Source organism: Setaria viridis, chromosome 4 (genome assembly GCF_005286985.2).
Source record: "Setaria viridis chromosome 4, Setaria_viridis_v4.0, whole genome shotgun sequence".
NCBI lineage: Eukaryota > Viridiplantae > Streptophyta > Magnoliopsida > Poales > Poaceae > Setaria > Setaria viridis.
In genome coordinates this window covers 36,602,260-36,621,120 of record NC_048266.2, presented here as the reverse complement: position 1 = coordinate 36,621,120, position 18,861 = coordinate 36,602,260, and the positions used below count along the sequence as shown (strand labels likewise).

The window sequence follows — 18,861 nt, the reverse complement described above, 5'->3', positions numbered from 1 at the left end:
AAATAATGGAGATTATTTCCCAGGCTCACCGAGCAGAGACCTGCTCTCGAGACTGAAGATTATCATCATTGCAACACGCCTTCTCATCAGAAACCAAAACTTGTAAGATTGCAAAAAAGGAAACAAGCACCATAAAATAAAGATCGATGGATCCAGGAGGCGTTGGGCTCGGACTACTTTTAAGCTCCGCAAGGCAGGTGAGAACCCGCCATTCAGACGAGCGAACCATGTTTTTTCGTCATCGCCGCCATTCTCCCCTCGGATGAACCATCAAATCAAACAAAAACAAAAACCAAGAAGAAACTAAAGAAGCAAAAGCCAAAGATAGAAGCAAGGACAGCACAACTCGCATCGATCCCTGACGAGCGGTGGGCGCGGCACGGCGGCGCGTGAGCGTAGGCGGCGGAGCTGGCGCTGCGAACCCTAACCGGGGGGCGGGTCGCTTTATAAGCCTGTCATTAGGCGGACGCCCACGAATTTGCGTTTATTTCCGAACATGCCACCCGTCGAGGCGGGCGCGAGTCCGGCCCAGCCGCCAACGGTTAAATTTCTGCGGCTGCTGGGCCATCTGATGAAACGGTCGGGCCCAAGCGGTGAACTGCACCCGAGGCACTGATTGGCCCACGAATTGCACAACGAACCAGCTCGATCGACGACCATGGACCACAATGAAAAAGGGCCCAACCTAAGCAGATACGTTTGGAACTGGCTCTGTGGCCCAAGACAGTAATCCCGAAGTCCCCTTGGGCCTTGGCTGTGTGTGCTGTGTACGTATTTCTCGCCCTCCCCGATCGGCCCGTCTGTTTCCTGGGCGCGTCCCTGTGCAATTTGAGGCTGGGCTACAGCCTACGGTTCTGTTTAACGGGAAAGGAGTAGGTGTTCCGGCGAGCTAACGGTAGAGAGGCCCGTTTGCTGCCTTCATCTTCGGCGGCATGCGCGCGCGGTAGAACGGTTGAGCCCAAGGTGCTAAGGCCCGCTGGCTGCCTACGGCGCGGCTTTTTGACCAGGCCGCCTTGCAGTATTTTCTCTGTCTGCTCGAGAAAAAGTTACTATTTCCAATGGATAAGAGTTAGGCATTTTTATAAGAAATATTAATATTTGAACAGGTCAAATTTAGCATTTGACTTACAGTTAGTCAAATTCGATAAAAAGCCGATTGCACAGCTAATTGGATGATAAAATTAGAAAACTTCTCCAAATCCTAATACACCTTTAGAAAAAAAAATTAGAGTAATCTAAAATATAATTTACGAATTTCACTGGCACAAAAGTCGCACACTTGGAATTTGGACAGTTACAGTATATGGTCTGCGCAAGAGAAAAGGACGGATAGGTCAATACGTGCACCGCACCTGCAGGTTTTCCCCGAGTACGTGTACGGCCGCTGCACAAAGTAAACGGTAGCAAATCTCATCATCATCACAACAAGAAACTAGAGTTTTTTTTTCCCTAGATTAGAAAAACTGTCCCGTCACCTTTGAAGTTTGGACCCCAGCCGTGCAGTCCGTGCTTCTTCCTGTGGGAGAGAAGCCGCCGCGCCGCTCGTGCGGGCTGCGGACGACCGGAGGAAGCCGCGGCACGTACGACACGACCATTTCCGCCCGCGCGCGCGCGTCACCCGAAATCTAGCCCTGATGCGCGCGCCAGCGGCGGTCCAAGATTTTTCGGCGGAGACGGCACGGGCGGGACACCGACGCGACGGCCGATGGTCGCCGGCGCCCGGCCGCGCATGCATTCGAGGACGAACGTACGATCGACGACTTCCTCGCTCGGCGATGGAAACCTAAATTTTTCTTCGAGACGTGAAAACTTACAGGCATGTGGGCGTGTGAAGGTGTTCGATTTTTGCCTGCACAGGCAACTCGATCGAGGAGTGCGTCGTTTGGTTGAAGCAAGTTTTCAGGTCAGACATGTTTTCTCCAGGGGCTGGAAGCAAACAAGCCTGAGAGTCCTTGTCACCCTGTCACTCACTCCACCGGAGAGAGCTTCGTAGAAGAAGATTAGAAGGAGATGGAGATGGAACCATCGGTTTCTTCAGAGCTCTGCTGCTGGTGGTCTTCCTCGTGCGTGCGTGCAGGTGGAGCTCTGTGCCCTGATTGACCGTCCAACAAGCACATTTTGGCCGGCCGGTCAATGAAATGACCAGCAGTAGAGACATCAGACATCCATGCTGACGTGTGGGCAGCAGCTGAACCTGTCTGCAGGAGAAAGGTATAGATGAGTCAAAATCCTGCACTGATTAGTGTTCGATTAGCATTATTATAAGCCGGTTGATGGCACGAGGCGGCAGGGATGCATGGGTTCTAAGGCGTCTGACGTCTCAGTCTCAAGCTCCGGCCCAGATGGAACAAGCAACGTAACAGCTGCCGCGATTGAGACGACGTCTCTGAAGCTTCTGGGAAGGGAGGGCACTGCATGAAGCTGAGGCAACAGTCTGATGAGTTCGTGGATTTTTGTCTCAGGAAAAGAAGCATAGTTTAGTTTGTCCAAAAGTTTAAATCTGGAGGAAAATGGCAGTAGCAGTTCAGATGATGAGGACCGTTTCATAGGAAGGCTCGTTCCTTCCTAGGAGATGACCTGAAAGCACTAGGAGTTGAACTCTTCTGACCTCAAAACATTAGGAGTTGATGGAATTCTTCTGACTAGACAAACCGTGCTTCATGCAACCCCGATTACTACTACTTCTTATGGACACGCGTGCTTCGAAAAAAACACAATAATGGAGAGACACGTTTTTGTTTAATTTCTTGCCGATTTGAGATTACCAGGGAGGGAAAAAAAAATAGAATATAGTCTTTGCCTCATATTTTTCATAATATTCCCTTGAACAAACTAAACTTTCCACGCCGCGTTAGCATTTCATTTTTTTTTACCGCAATTCAGCTTTCTCGGCATTACATGTTTCTCGAGGCGCGCTTTATTTATCCTCTTTTTTGGCATAAATAAAATAACTCCACCTGCATGCACACAGGTGAATCATGTGAAAAAGGTCAGGTTGAAAACCCAAATCCAAAAGAGCAAAACAAAAAAAAGAAGAGCTGTGGTAGGAATCTTAATTAGGTTAAAAGAAGACCTCGTCGACAGCTTTGGTGGCTGCCTATATACACACACTGTCTGTACACTGTTCAAAACTCATTGATTCGACGACTGAAACGTAGGCATCGAAGGGTTGAATCAGGCGACCCATGTCTTTGAACGAATCAGTCCAACAAAAATACATTATCATGCGAAAACAGTGAAGAACACCGGACGAATCTTTCCAAATCAGCATATGTTATCACGAGAAATCAGCTAGAGCGTTAAAAGTTCAGAAGCTTCTGCATCAAGGGTAATAAACCCCTCCTTTTTGACCGCTTGAATTTTCGAGCAAATGATGGGGAGATCTCAACCACCTCCACCCCAGTAACAATGCCATGCCGGGTGCCGCAAGAGGCGCAAGTGATCGCAGTAAGAACACGGCCGGGTTCCTATGAAAAAAAAAGTTGCTGCCCTGAGATCGATGGTTTCAGAGTCTTTGTTCTGAGCTAGCCGGCGAGATTGGCAGACAAAGGGTTGTTTTGTTCTGGCTTGCGTGAACGGTTTGGGGTTGTACGTGTGGGTGTGTCGCTGATCATATTTTCAGCGAATGCGGCACATCCGCCGCCGCCGGACAATGACCGGTGCATCCTCGCCATTATCGATGCAGGTCGAGCTCACTTAGCTCGTTCGGTTCCATGAACGGAACCATCTAAATGCGGACAAGGACAAAAGGTACAGTACTACGAGAGTGTCCTAGGAATAATCAGTGCAGAGAGATTGGGCTCAACTGTTTCTTCTTTCTGACCTGTTGTATGCTGTGTAACTCTTGACTTTGATATCAATCTTTCCCATGCTTTGCCCTTGTTTAGGTCACCTTAACTCTCAACTTTAGCACTATGCAAAAAGAAGATTCCCCATCATATCAAACTTGCGATACATGCTGCATGGAGTACTAAATGTAGACGAAATTAAAAACTAATTGCACAGTTTTGTTGTACTTTGCGAGACGAATCTTTTGAGCCTAATTAGTCAATGTTTGGACAATAATTCACAAATACAAACGAAACGCTACAGTGTACTAGAATGCTGTAACAGTAATTTGGCACCTTCAAAACTTTGACAACTAAACAAGGCCTTTGGCAGATGAGTTGATGCCTGTGCAGACATGGATCATATATCCATCATCATCATGCACTGAACCTGTGCCGCTTGCTTGATCTCCAAGGCCAGCGAAGGGACTTGTAGAGGACACAGGTGATGCACTTTGAACAGATTCTCAGCCTGCTGCGTTTTTTTCTCCAGAGTACATTCAGACAAGATAGACGTGTACCATTTGTATTTTAATTTGTTTTCAGAGAACATAACCTGTTGAGTTCACAACTTGCAGTACTATGCTAGCAATAGCTAGCTGACTCTCATCACACGTACGGCCTTTCGTTGCTAGTCTCTCATTTTCCACAGAGATAAAAAACGAGGGGTTATTCATCTTTTATTGCTGCCGTCTACGGTTGAAAAATGAGAGCCTCTTAAAATGTCGTCGGTTTCAGGAACCATCGATGCTTGCATCTGATTCGCGGGAGACCGGGAAACGGCCCTCCTGGTCTCAGCCGGTTGCCTTCCTCGTGTCTCATCTCAGTCCAATTGGAGCATTAACTTGCGGGTGGCAGATACAATCCATCTCTCTCGATCCCTGTATTCAAGTAAAACGCCCTCTCCTTGTAATTAGAATTAGAATTAACCTCTGGGTATTCTTGTCGTCTTCAATTCGCACACGAAACTGACTTCGTCCTGCCATTGTTTCCTTCCCAGGCATCAACAGTAGTCGCCTGCCTGCAGCTATAAAGCAACGCCGAACCTTCGTACGCCGGCTACTACTCACTTGCTCCCTAATCCTAGCTACCATTTGTGAACTGCTTCCTCTTCATCTACCCGGGCGACCTGTGAAGTCTCGGACACCATCACCATGTTTAGCGCTAGACTAGCCATGGAGGCCGAGGATTTCGGGAAATCATGGCTTGGCCTAGGGATAGGCAGCGGCGGCGGCGGCGGCGATATGAAGAGGAGCCACGGCGAGCGGAGGTCGTCGGCGCTGCAATTCGACTTGCTGTTCCCACAGAGCGTCAAGGAAGAAGCTGCGGTGGGCACTAATGCAGAGAAGGGTGCTCGGAAGAGGTTGAGGATCACCGACGATGACGGCCGCCGGTCGCACGAGCTGAGCCCGAGCGACGACGGTGGCGACGGTGCGGCGACGAGGAAGAAGCTCCGGCTCACAAAGGAGCAGTCGACCCTGCTCGAGGACACCTTCCGCGCCCACAACATACTGTCCCACGTATGCATGAGCTCTAACCTCGTATCAGTTACTTTATTGGCATGAACATGATGTAGTGTGTGTAGAAGTAGAACATCTCTGACGAAAAGATCGCTTCTCTCACGACGCTTGACAGGCTCAGAAGCACGAGCTCGCTCGGCGGGTGAATCTAAGCGCGAGACAGGTAGAAGTGTGGTTCCAAAACAGGAGAGCAAGGTATGTGCCAGGAAATTAAGAGAACAAAGATAAACATCTGCGCTTGCTGTCTACCTGCATGCTCTGAACTTGCGATCTCGTGTTCTGATTCTGCAAATCTTTCAGAACAAAGCTGAAGCAAACGGAGGTGGACTGCGAGATCCTGAAGCGCTGCTGCGAGAGCCTCACCGGCGAGAACCAGCGGCTGAAGCACGAGCTCGCCCAGCTGCAGCGGTCGTCGGCGGCGGCGTCTGGGCTCTACGTCCAGTTCCCACGGGGCGCGGCGGCGGCGGCGGGCGGCGTCTGCCCGTCCTGCGAGAAGGTCACCGTGACGACGAGCGGCGGCGAGACAAGCAAGAGCTCCAGCAGCTACTCCTCCTGACTTCTCAGCGAAGCCGATCGAAGCATGCTTTGGTGCTTGGTTTCGATAAGCATGGCCTATCTGATTGAGACTTCGAGGTTTCATGTGAGATTGTGTAGATAAGTGTGCATGCATGGTATATGGTCGGAGAGACGGAGACAAGCAATAACTTTGACGCCCTTACACACAGTCGCTTTAGTTATATAATATGATCTGCAATTCTGCATGCTGATGCAGGATGCAGCATGCAAACCTTGTGCTATAGAGATGAGATATAGCTGTAATACAATCAGTTATGAAACTGATTAGAGTTTTAGGACAAACCCAAAGATCATGTAGCACACTGCAATTATAAAGCCACACGCGAATTTCTTCTTAATTTGTTATGCCTGCTATGTTTCATTGGAGTACATATAGCAATACTGTATATTACTAACCATGCATTCAGTCATCGCTAGTTCTGGGATTGGAGAAGAACATAGCCTTTTTGATTTCTTGTATTTGTTCTCTATTTTCGTATTGTCGTCTTTGATATATCATTTTACTTCAGCTGCTAGCTGATTACAGTCTCCCCAGTGGCTTGGCATAATAACAATACTCATTTGCCAGAGTTGTGAGCATTCTGATAGATATTTCATGCATGTGTATTTCTCAAGTACGGTTACCCCTCACGAGTCAACTGTTATTACCTGTTACCAGTTTACCGCCTTCTATATGTTTCGTAAGCAGCACCCGGTTTTGCTGTCCACCTACACAGTTTTCTTCTGGTGGGATCAAATAATTCCAACAGTGTGACGAAAATGATCAGAAAAGAAAAACATGAGGAAATCATAGCACCTCTGACTGGACTACATGTCTAACAAGGAAAAAAAAAGGCGGTACGTTTCTCACACTTGATTGCAATCTTATCTCTGAGGTAGAAAAAAAAGCATATAAAAGAAAACATGTTTTGTCAACACTGGAATACATACCAAGCTACTCCCCAGCCCAATTAAACCCAACCCACCACAAGTAACCACCCCTCCCCTGCGCGAGGGCAACAGCCGGCAGGGTGGCGGTGGCGCCCATGGCGATGGAGGCCTACGGGAGCGGTAACTGTGTCCGTAAGCACTGGCTCGTGGCCGTGTGCTGCGGCTCCTGCACTGCCGGCGGCATGACGAAGCAGATCCTTTCATCTTCGCAGCAGTTTGGTAATTTTGATCGTATCGGTGGCACCTTGGCGAGGCTTACGATGGCGGCGGCGCATGTTATGGGACGTGCATCGTCATCTTTGAAGGCTATGTTGTGGTGCGTGTGCAATGATGGCAGCACGGGGACGCTCAAGCCTGAGATGGTATAGGCGTGGTATGTGACGCTCCTCATCGACAGAAGGTTACGCTGTGACAAGGATGGTGTGCTGCAATGGTGGCGCAGTGGCTTGCGTTCGTCCCAAAGGTGTTAGTGTGGTATGGAACACACTTCGTCGATGAGGGCTGCAATGTTTGTTGTGCTACGTGGAGGCATAGCCGTTTGTGTTAATCAACGATGGTGTGGTATGGGACACGCTTGGGTGACTTTGGGGCAGCACTTGAGCGAAAGCCATTGTTCATTGATCCAATGGACCGACGACGGTGACGCCTTTGGGCGTCATACTCCTCCTGTGAGGCGTCTATCATGGCTGCTCCCCCTGTGTCTTGGATTCTTCTTGTTGAAAACCTTGTCCATGCAGGACGGGCGGCGTCGACACCAGTGGCATCGTGCCCTCATTGGAGGCATCATTTTCGGAGTTCTCATGTCTTCTCTACTCAGTGTTAGCCGTGGAAATTGATTTTGTCTATCCAGTGGTTTGTGGTCATAGCCTTAATTAGCGAGCTGATGAAAAAGTCTGATGGAAGTACCTCTCATTGTTTGGAATTGGTCAAGCTCTGATAGTACTCTTGCCCTACTTGGTGTGAAGATGGATCATCAGGAATCGACTTTACGAAGCAAGTCATGAAGGATGACTACTCGAATTGCAAGTTGAAGGATCCTTTTCTTTTTTGTTTTAAGCTACATGTCTCTTACATGTACTGGCGTTGTACTAGTGGCTACCTTTTGTAATAATTGTGGTCTCATACATCCTCTTTTATGGGTGTCTCAAGCCGGATTTTCATCCATTGTTAAAAAAAGTAACCACCCCTCTCTTCAACTGCTTCAGACAAGATAACCAGCGGCGAGGCTAGGGAATCCTCAGATCACAAATTCACAAATTCGGAAAGTGGACCGTTAACGGCCAATGAGTCCAGCAACATGTGGCCCACAACAGGAAGTCCACCAAATTAAAATAGTAAATACAAACCTATATTCATAATATTGTGTTCTACATAACTAAACTAACTATGTGTATAGAATTTTGTTCCATGACTTCGCATAATTTTATTTGTGGTGTATAAACTTTGTTCAAGCTAGGTGTACAACTTGTTCTGCAAGCAAAATATGCGTGATTTATTGTAGAAGTATAAATTTTTGATTCCTCATATACAAAGTTTCATTCCATTTGGACACCTATTGCTCCCGAATAATTCTTGCCAACTAGACTAGGTGAACATTTTTGTGTCCCATGTGTACAAATTAAACTTTTTATACCATCTATGTAATTTTTTTGGTCTATTTGGATATTACTTGTAATAAAAGCATGCCAAACAAACGGTATAAGGACCTCAGAAACCTACATGCTTATAAGTCCACTAATTACTATCAAACAGTAAGTGTGAAAGGGTTACCATTGCCTGCAGTGGAGTGGGTACGTCGGTCTGGGAGGATGATAGTGCTACGCCATTGAGCAAGGATGAGAGTGCTAGGCCATTGAGCGAGGTTCATCACGGCGGAGAGATAGGGGTGACAAATGAGCAAGGATGGAGCTAGAGTAAAGCCATGAGGGAGCCCAATGGCTAATTAGTGGGGCAAAAAAGCAAAATTGCCATTCATTTCTATATGGTCAAAATTCGTGACATTGTTACTTTACATCAACCATTTGAGGTGGGGGGGGGGGGGGGGGGGAGGTCCCCCTCAGCCTCCCTCTTACGTCGCCACTGCAAATGAGCAATGAGTTCTCGAGCATCAACTGTCGTGCACCTCCACATAAGCATCGTTGCCTGAGGTAAGGAATACGTGATAGTAGGGTAGCAGCCAAATACCACACATGACATATGCAGTAATAACTAAGAAAATCTCACTAAAGGCGCCAACCAAAACATGCCCTAATACCTGCATGTCATTGTTAGGCAGCCATGGCTATCGGAGTGTGAATTTAGTGCATGTGAACTTGTAACTTCAGGACAATGCATGCGAACTTCTTAGAAAAATAGTTGATCATAACTATATAAACCGGAGGATTGAATGAACGTCATTTATTTGCGGAAGGAAGTTGTACTTCTGAAAAAGTCACGTCGAACTGACAGCGATCACTGAGAGCTAGCCCAATAATGGGCGTATCGCCCAACAGGTCAGCATCGTGTGTCGAGCTGGAAGAGAGAGGGGATGAGAGCGAAGGGAGCTTGGCGCTGCATGCGTCGATCAGCTCCTCACAGACTCCAAAGCACGGAAGTAATTTTGCATGGGGTAAGTGCTTATGCAAGACGAGGTGGCGTGAAATGATTGGAAAATAGATGAGAAGCTGGGACCCATAAAGAATAGAAAATACTTTTACATTTAAGTGGAGACAAGCAGGAAGATTACCGCTGTATGGCTTGACTATTAGGAGTTGTTGTGGCTTGTCTTATAGCCAAGAGCTTGCCTCTGTTATTAAACTTGCTCTGATGAGTCTGGATGAGGCTAACCTACGAGGCTAAAACGAAATGGGCATGAGTAAAGGTATCCAATTCCACTCCACGTGCGTACTTCGCAAAGTGCAGGGATTAAGCATATGGAGTTTGTGAGTCTGTCATTGCTGCTGCCGACTCACGTAGGAGTGTTGACAATCAAAGAGGACTGAACTGAACAAACTCCGGCGCCAGCAGGTCAGATCATTTACAACATGCACACCAGTGAGATGCTGCTACAGCGCTGTCGTTCTCGTGACACAACAGGGAACCTTAACTTTGTTGGGGGCACATCGTCGGACCGGATCGATTAGAACCATAGAATGAAAAGCCGGACCGGAGATTGAACCGGCCAAGCTACTGGTTCATTGGTTCACCGGTCCAACCAGTGGCTCACTAGTCAAACCAGTGGTTCATCATTTATCAATATAATACTTATTTCTCATGATTTATATGAGTAATATGCAAGTTTTATTACCAAAACATATCACATATGACATTATAGATAGGATTACATAGAAATAACATAATAGTCTATTGTTCCAAGTTCCAAAACTGATGTCCAAACATCGAGTTGTTCACTGATTCATAAAAAACTGGTTCACTAGTTCGACACAAAACCAATCGGTTCGATGGTTCGCACCGATCCAATTGCATGACCAATCTTTTAATTGAACCGAACCGGTCTGGTCACCGGTTCACGGTTTTTCCGGTGAGTCTATTTTTTTTTCTATGATCAGAACTGCTGCGGCGTTATCCTGAAAGAATCGAGAGGAAGCCGCGCATGACAGGTCACACAGTCCAACAAGCGATGCAATTGGGCACAAGCGCAACGCTCCAACATGTGAAAAACTTTCCCAGGAGAGACGGGCCCGCTCCATGAAACGCCACGGTACAGCGTCCCGGACACGACGCCGTTGGAATAGGATATCGCCGGCTCTGCACGCCCGACTCATCGGCGTGCCGACAGCACCGCGGCAGGGACGGCGACGTACCGGCGAAGGCGAGGACGACAGGTCGTGCTCGGCGACAAACCAAGCTGCACAGTGCAGATCGTCGTCCCTCGTGTCGTCGATCGTTAGCTCGTGATGATGTGGACGGCATGCACTTAACACTTTGCCACTTTGGTCCCGTACTGTTTGGATGCCGACTCATGCATGCTTTATTCTCTTTCTTTTTTGAGAAAAATGTATGCTTTCTTTGCTAATTAAAGTGCTCCTGCTTATCGCCATTAAGAAGATAATAAGCATGCTCTCAGAAGGCTTGGGTTTTTCGCATGAGAAGGCTGTACTGAAGCATCTATAGGTTGTTGGTAATATTATTGGCACTTGCATTAGCAAGTGCTCGATCAAGTTTGCCGCCGGTGGCTACCGGGAAGCTTCAGAGAAGCTTCACGGCACGATGCGTCTCTTTCCAAGTCATGACGAATTGGAAAGGTGCTCGAAGACGTAGCTGCGGTTAGTCGGTCAAAAAGGGAAGGCGAGAACACATCAAACTTGTGGGGATTGACACGATCATTGCTCTTGGATTTTAGGGATCACACAGTTTATCACGTACGGTGCAGTGCTGGTCGATCATACCATCATGGCATCGGCGAGCCACGAACTCGTGCTGGCTCGTACATCTGTTCCAATTATTGGCTCGACAAACGTAGGTGCCAAGTTTTTCGGTCATGTGCCTGTCGTTTGCACGTAGATTGTAGCGTAGGGAAAAGCGGCTTTAGATGACCGAGGTCTAGTCAGATGATTCTTCCGCGGTTTGTCCCTTCCGCTGGAGCGGATCAAAAATGGCTCTGCCCCCTTTTTTTTTCACTTGTCCCGTTCGTTCACCTCTCCACACCTAACCATACAAGGCTTTCAGAATTCCTCCCAAGCTTCAGAACGCGCCAAACCAGGCACTGCTTGACACGATCGCACGCGCGTAGGGAAAAAAAATAGTAGAGACGGAGTCAGAAATCACATAGAATATAAGAGAAAGTCAAGTAGTGACATTTTTAAATACCTTATAGTTTAACATGGCAATTGCACGTGCACACAAAATTGCATATAGAGCATAAGGGGGGCCATGGCCCCCATTAAACCCCATACTAGCTTGGAACCCGGCAGTCTTTGCAGGCCGAACCTGCTTGAGCAGTTGAGCCCCATGTCAGCTCCAACGTATTTGCTAAGGAGGTGCATGGAGGAGAGAGAAATTGTTACAAGAGGTGCAATACGTTGGAACAAGGTGCTAGCTTTTTTGGCGCTCGAACGGGATCATATAGCATCTGCCGAGCAAGCTCCATGTCATTGTCCACACAGCACACTTGCACACCCAGTATTATTCCTTCCCCGTCAGCCTCACGATTCGTTCGTCATCCACACCACAACTGACGTGTGCTGATGGCGTGTGCACCGTCCGTTTCCTCGGCCTCCGACGATGCAAGGCCCAAAGAGAACGTGAACCAGCAGCGTCTCTCATCGGCTCGTTTACGGTGGTGGCAGTGGCAGACTAGCTCGTTGCCCCGGCAGGTCAAGTCGTCCCGTCCGGCCCGAAAAAAGCACGCGCGCGCGATCACCCAGCAGAAACGTGCCGCCCCGGCACACCTCGCCGACGCATCCGCGGACAGCCAAACCACTCCACTCCACACCACTCCGTCCCCACCCAACCCGAGGAGCCGACGCCCGAATCGCCTCCGAATCCGACGACGACGCGCGCATACCCTTCCATAAAACCCCCACCTCACCCTCCACTCCCAGTCTTCCACCCTGCTTCCATAGAGCAAGTGAGCAACTGAGCGAGCAAGAAAGCCGACCGTCATGGAGATGGTGCTGGACTGGCGGTCGCTGGGGTCCCTGCTGGCGACGCTCATGGTGTTCCGCACGGCGATGCGGGACTTCCTCCCTCCGGAGGCCGAGATGTGCCTGCGCCGCCTCCTCGCGCGTGTCGCCGCCGCGTTCCGCCCGCCCAGCGGCACCATCCTCATCGACGAGGCCGACGGCGCCAGCGGCGGCGCCAACGACCTCTACGACTCGGCGCAGCTCTACCTCGGCGAGCGCTGCCTCGCCACGGCCCCCGCCGTGCGCCTCCACAAGCCCCGCCAGGCGCACCGCCCCGTCGCCTCCCTCCCGGACTCCCACACCACGCACGACACGTATCAGGGCGTCCGCGTCCGCTGGACCTCCACCGCGCGCACCGCCGAACGCGGCGCGGGCGGCGGAGGGTACAGCCCCTACGGCGTGTTCGGCCGCGGCGGCCACGGCGGGGGCGGCGGCGGCGACCACCGCACCCTCGAGCTGCAGTTCCCGCGCCAGCACCGGGACCTCATCCACGACCACTACATCCCCCACCTCATCGCCGAGGCCGCTCGGATGCGGCTCAAGTCGCGGGAGCGACGGCTGTACACCAACCGCGCCACCGGCCCCGGCGATGACCACCACCGCCTCTGGACCTCGCACGCCTTCTCCCACCCGTCCAACTTCGACACGCTCGCCGTCGACCCGGCGCTCCGCGAGGAGATCCGCGCCGACCTGCTCCGCTTCGCGGCGCGCCGGGACCACTACGCCCGCGTCGGCCGCGCGTGGAAGCGCGGGTACCTGCTCCACGGCCCGCCGGGCACGGGCAAGACCAGCCTCGTCGCCGCCATCGCCAACCTCCTCGAGTTCGACGTCTACGACCTCGAGCTCACCACGGTGCCCACCAACTCCCACCTCCGCCGCCTGCTCGTCTCCACCACGCCCAAGTCCGTCGTCGTCGTCGAGGACATCGACTGCTCCCTCGACCTCTCTGACCGCAACAAGAAGAACAAGAACGGCAATAACGGCGCCGACGACGAGACCGCGGCGCAGCTCGCCGCGATTTCGCCCGCCGCCGCGGCGGCCATGGCGGTGGTGGGGCGGGAATCCATAAGCCTCTCCGGGGTGCTCAACTTCGTCGACGGCCTCTGGTCGTCCTGCGTCGGCGAGCGCCTGATGGTGTTCACGACCAACCACCCGGAGCGCCTGGACCCGGCGCTGCTCCGCCCCGGCCGCATGGACCGCAAGATCGAGCTCGGCTACTGCACGCCCCCCGCGCTGCGCGTGCTCGCCAAGAACTACCTCGGCGTCGGCGACGAGGGCTGCGAGGACGCCGGCGACGACCCGGACACGGTGAGGGACCTCATGGCCGAGGCGGAGGACCTGCTCGCACCCGCCGCCGGGGTGCGCATCACGCCCGCCGACATCGCCGAGGTGTTCATGGGCTGCGACGGCACGGGCGCCGCCGCCGCCCTGAGGAAGCTCGTGGGCGAGCTTCGGCGGAGACGTGACGATTACGCGGCGGCCGCAGCCGTAGCGCCGGGCGAATCGGGGGAGGATACGACGGATTGTTGAAGCCAGGGAATTGTCGTACGTGGCGGCGCGGCTATGACGCGTGGCTGCCTGGTCAGCTTTCCACTAGTTTGATCGATGCTGCTGGGCTGACGATGGAGTATGACGGGGCACTTCGTCTGTACTTGTTGGTGTTGTGTAGATAGGGTGTTTGTTTGCCTCTCGTTTTGTGTTGGGTTGTCTACTGGTTTATGTCGTAGCATGTAGGCGATGATGGACGCTGATCAAGCAGGCACGACGGCACAAACGAACATGGCAGAGCTCGTTTATTTCGTGCAACAATGGTTTATGTTGCTAAATTTCGTTTTCAGCCTAGGTGTAAATAAAGTACTGAAAAAGGCAGGCAGACTGCAATACTTTATCATGACTAAAAGCAAAAAAAAATTGAGCTCCACCTTCAGCAATTGGTCCTTTCAATTCCTCGGTGGACACTGATTTGTGGTTTGGTCTTGGTTTACAAGAAGACATGAACTAGCCTCGTTAAGCTTGCCGAGTGCACATGCACCAGGAAAAAAGTAAAATTTCAGCGATCAACTATTACTAACTTTTATCACTTGTGAACAACTCCCTAAACGCCAACGTGTGCACCACCGTCCGACCCAGCAGCCCATGCTTGCACTCGAAGGACAAAAGCCAACAGGTCAATTCAAGCAATATATCTAATACTAATACATCGTGTGTCAAAAGCCTCCCGACACCCTTCATCCTTCATGCGCTCGATTACAGCCCTCCGTGCGTTGGTCTTCTTAACCGCACGGACTATAGGCCCTTGGATCCTCCCTTCGCCCCTCCACGCCCCCTCTTCACCTCCGAACAATCCGCGCTACCTTTGTTGCTTCGTCATGGGGAGCTACGGCCATTGGATCCAAGCAACCTTTAGAGAATAGTTACGGCTGTGCACATGGAACATGCATCACATATGGGAAAGAGAAGGGAAAAGGGAGCATCAACTCTAACGAGGTGAAGGATTTCTCATCATAGTCTTATTTCGGGTGGATAAGCCTCAGGTGTGGTAGCTGTCGGCAGAGCTCGAGGCGACAACAATGAAGGACGGTAGTGATGGGCGAAGCATACCCATCTTCCAACTCCGCTCTTGACCCCCAAAATGGATTGGCCTCTATCTCCTCTCTCTCTCTCTCTCTCTCTCTCTCTCTCTCCTATTCCGGTTTCCGTTGTCGGCAGTGACTGGAATCACGACGCCTATTCCAGCGAGCCACATGGCGGCGCTAGGGCACGAGGTGAGCGCCACCACCTACATGAGTGATGTCACTCCCTTCCATTCCCGTTCCACCTACGTCACCTCTTCTCACATCTTACTCCGACAGATGGGCCCATGCCCAAACGCCATTCCCTACTCCCGTCAACCTCAACTCCCTCCAATGCATGGTCCCGCCGGTTCCCATCGTGTAGACTGCGCCCAACCCACCCCCGTGCTATCCGCAAATCACACACATGCATAACACGCTGCCTCATTCCATCCGTATCGCTTCCCCTCTCTGATCCGCCTTCCCCACCGCTCCTCGCTCTCGGAGATCCATCGAAGCCGCCACCTCTTCAGTGTTGGCGTCAAGCTAGTTGCTACGAGGAGGCAGACCCGAGAATCATCAATACCGGTGCATCTCTCGCTGGACTTGGCATCAGATGTTGTGATGGCGGTTGGTTACCGCACTCAGCAGTGATGTCGGATAGGGAAGGTACGGTGTAGGTGTTGTTGGGCATAGACAGATGGTTGAGCCTATCAGCAGTGGCCATGTGCATGAGTGGTATCAGCTCTGGGCAGCCTGACAGGAGCACAGAGACAATGGCCGGACACCATTGCGGGCGGCAGGTGGCCTTGGTATGAGGCATTGGAGACTTTTGCAACAGTTAGTGTTATTTCTGTTCATTCCTTCTTTTCATCGAGAACCCTTTTTAGTTTCTATGTAGATCATTGTTCGTCAGTTTGTATTAGCAAATACTTCGAGAAGATCATGCTCTAGTGAAATTCCAAGAGGCAACATGTGGGCTATGCCTGTCGCCATCTGCTCCTGTGTGTTAGCTGAAAAAACTTATTGTTGAGGAAGCAGCTAGCAAATCTTTCAAAGAAGCCAAGCAATCCATTGATTTGGCAGACAATGTTATCAAAGCAAAGGCTGGAGGTCGATCAGGCGATAGGAACACCATTATATGGCTCGACAAACGTGAGGGCAACTGTGTAGGGAGAAAAATTGAAGATTGCAACTATGTGAGAGCTAGCAAAAATTCACATCTAAACATACATGATAATTCCAACGAAAACATGAATGAATATAGGATGCAATCACCTACAACCATTCAAAGTTGGCGGCTCAAATAAAAACTTGATTGGAAAAATTAAAAACAGTTGCAACCTGCTACTAATAAGTTGTTGGCGGCAGTTAGCATGCCAGTTTGGCTTTTCCCTCAGAGTATTCCATCCAAAGTTTATCAATCCATGGATCGGCAGTGAACTAACTAGGGTTTTCCATCTAATCTAACAGATCTAATCCTAACATGAAGCATAGATTCCATATGAAGAGGGTAACCTTGGTGTAAAGGTAAATCATGAGAACAGGTCGATCACATCCACAGATATGTATAAAAAGATAACAGGCAGAACAAGCATATTCATGATAAGAAGAAAGTATAAAAGGAGACAACGAGTCGCTAATAGATCGGATGACATGAAGAACATTGCTCATATAATATATGTATTTAGATCATCACCACCAAGTACATACCATTGATGATTATAACTAGCTCCTGAACTCCACCATGACACAACCACGCAGGGAGGCCATGGTGGCTAGGGTCAGCCTAAGCCATCTCCTAGACAACTTCGAAGACTTGTAGCAGCTCTCAACTCCCTCTGGTGGATGTCCTTCATTTCGTCGAGTTCTCGTGGATGGATGCTGGGGCTCGGTGAATTTTCGGGGTACTTATAGTCCGAGGAGCGCGTGGTGAAAATTGAAAGGCGAGAGGAGCAAGGAAAGCCTCAGGCCGATTGGCCTGGCCCTTCCTTGTGGCCTCTCACGCCATCCTTCGTCGCCAAGTCTTCTTTGATGATATGGAAACTTATTTTTACTTGCATGCGAGAATTGCACGTCGATAGCCTCGGGATAAGGATGCATCTTGATATCTTTCCAAAATCCTGCTTGCTTCCATCTTTGATCCTAAAGTGATCTTGCCATATCTTGGGAAATTTAGCTCCTAAGTATAATTGGAGGAGTCCTCACCGAAGGTGAGTATGATCGAGGCCCTAAGGACCTTAGGCCGATCGACCTGGGCCTCTATAGGCCGATCCGCCTAGGCCTGTTGGCCTTCCTCTTTCTCTGGGTTGTTGCTCGTCCAGGGCCTTATCTAATTATGCTCCAATATAATCCAATTTTCTATGAAAACAGAATGTCCTCCAAAATGCAATGCATATGCGAAACCGGGGTTATTTTAGGTGCCAAGTGGCAGGTTAGTATAAGAATATGTATGAAAACACCACTTAAATGGCACTAAAAAGGTGTCAATAACGAGCATCAACATCAGTCTAGTATCTCTTTTCATTCTCCTTGGAAGTTTTTATTTTCTCTTGAGCTTAAATTTTGCACGATGGTAGATGCCTGCATCCTCCACCCGTTCATATTTTTGTTAGAATTTTTCGTGTACTTTTAGATGTGGATTTTTGTGTGGGAGCGAAATGCCTAGGAGCAGTAGAGATGCTATGAAGACTAATATGGTGAGTTTTTTTTTATTTTTCAAATCTTACCCACGATAAGGTTTTAATGGCATGCTTTCTTAGATTGTGTATCGGAGCAAAATGTGTCGAATACTTGAGATACTCTCTAGGTAAGATATGGTTAGTTTTTGTCTTCTCACAAATTACTTCAAGAATGCTTTAAGCATCATATAATTCTATCAATCTTAGTTTATGTGAATCTACGAGATATGATTAGTTTTTTGTCTTCTCAAATATTACTCTCACAAAGGCTTTAAGCCTCCTACAACTCTGTCAATATTTATTTTGATCAAGAAAAATATTGTATTTGTATTTATTATATGCTCGACCATTGTTTTGTTCATATTCACCTTTTGTAATGAGGGTACTAAATTATTCTTTTGTGTCTGCAGGATGATGCCTAAGCCACAAAAATGAGGAGGATCTGCACCTCGCATGTGCAACGACGCTGCTTGAGCTCACCATGGCCACACCTACTTCTTCATTTTGTGTGGAGGCAAATGCGATGACAACACTAAATATGCTCTCTAGACAAGATATAACTAGTTTTTTATCTTCTAATAAATTACTTTTATAAGTTGATTTCATTAATTTGAAATTCAAAAGTTCTTAACAAACTCTATGTAACAATTATTTATTTAAACCCAAATAGTTTTCTAAACCCAATATGTTAGCTGATGCCATTAGTTTGAATCCAAAATTTATAAATCCATAGTTTATACAAATTATTATGGCATAGTACTGGGCTCATTTGTTCGTGTCTTTGTTCAAAACCTGGCCTTGATTTATTAGATATAACAAGTACTCTCTCCATAATATGAGGGGACAAGGTTGAAGACAATGGAAGGAGAAGAGAGAGCTTAGATGGAGAGGAAAGAGAATGAGATGATGAAAAATGTAAGTCTATAGTCCTCTTGTCCCTTGGGCTCCTTTTATTCATATGTAGCGTGGGAAATGACAAATTTTCTCTTGTTTTTTTACAAGGAGCTGCCTAAGCCACATGATTCTACGATAGTCTAGCCATTGTCATCAGATAGATATTATTGCACGAAAGTAGCAAAAGTCATCGTATTCCATTCTAGGCTAAACAAAGCCTTCCATACACGTCGCATGGCCAGACATAAGGTAATAAT

At 49.2% G+C, this 18,861-nt stretch overlaps 2 protein-coding genes across 2 annotated transcripts; both read left to right on the top strand.

Annotated features, from left to right (window-relative positions):
* Window positions 1-4,683: 4,683 nt before the first annotated feature.
* On the top strand, window positions 4,684-6,324 carry LOC117853913 (homeobox-leucine zipper protein HOX18). Its single transcript, XM_072292958.1, has 3 exons — window positions 4,684-5,347; window positions 5,463-5,542; window positions 5,648-6,324. The coding sequence occupies exons 1-3, from the start codon at window positions 4,982-4,984 to the stop codon at window positions 5,901-5,903; spliced, it is 702 nt and encodes a 233-aa protein (XP_072149059.1). The 5' UTR covers window positions 4,684-4,981; the 3' UTR covers window positions 5,904-6,324.
* Window positions 6,325-12,327: 6,003 nt separating this feature from the next.
* LOC117851389 (AAA-ATPase At3g28580) lies at window positions 12,328-14,408 on the top strand. The gene has a single exon (XM_034733197.2). The coding sequence runs from the start codon at window positions 12,457-12,459 to the stop codon at window positions 14,005-14,007; it is 1,551 nt and encodes a 516-aa protein (XP_034589088.1). The 5' UTR covers window positions 12,328-12,456; the 3' UTR covers window positions 14,008-14,408.
* The last annotated feature ends 4,453 nt before the right edge of the window (window positions 14,409-18,861 follow it).

Excerpts from the sequence above, each read along its gene's own strand:
- LOC117853913 (XM_072292958.1), top strand. The coding sequence starts at position 4,982 with ATGTTTAGCGCTAGACTAGCCATGGAGGCCGAGGATTTCGGGAAATCA. Across the intron at positions 5,348-5,462 it reads CCCACAACATACTGTCCCAC|GCTCAGAAGCACGAGCTCGC; the intron begins GTATGCATGAGC and ends GACGCTTGACAG. Across the intron at positions 5,543-5,647 it reads TTCCAAAACAGGAGAGCAAG|AACAAAGCTGAAGCAAACGG; the intron begins GTATGTGCCAGG and ends CAAATCTTTCAG.
- LOC117851389 (XM_034733197.2), top strand. The coding sequence starts at position 12,457 with ATGGAGATGGTGCTGGACTGGCGGTCGCTGGGGTCCCTGCTGGCGACG.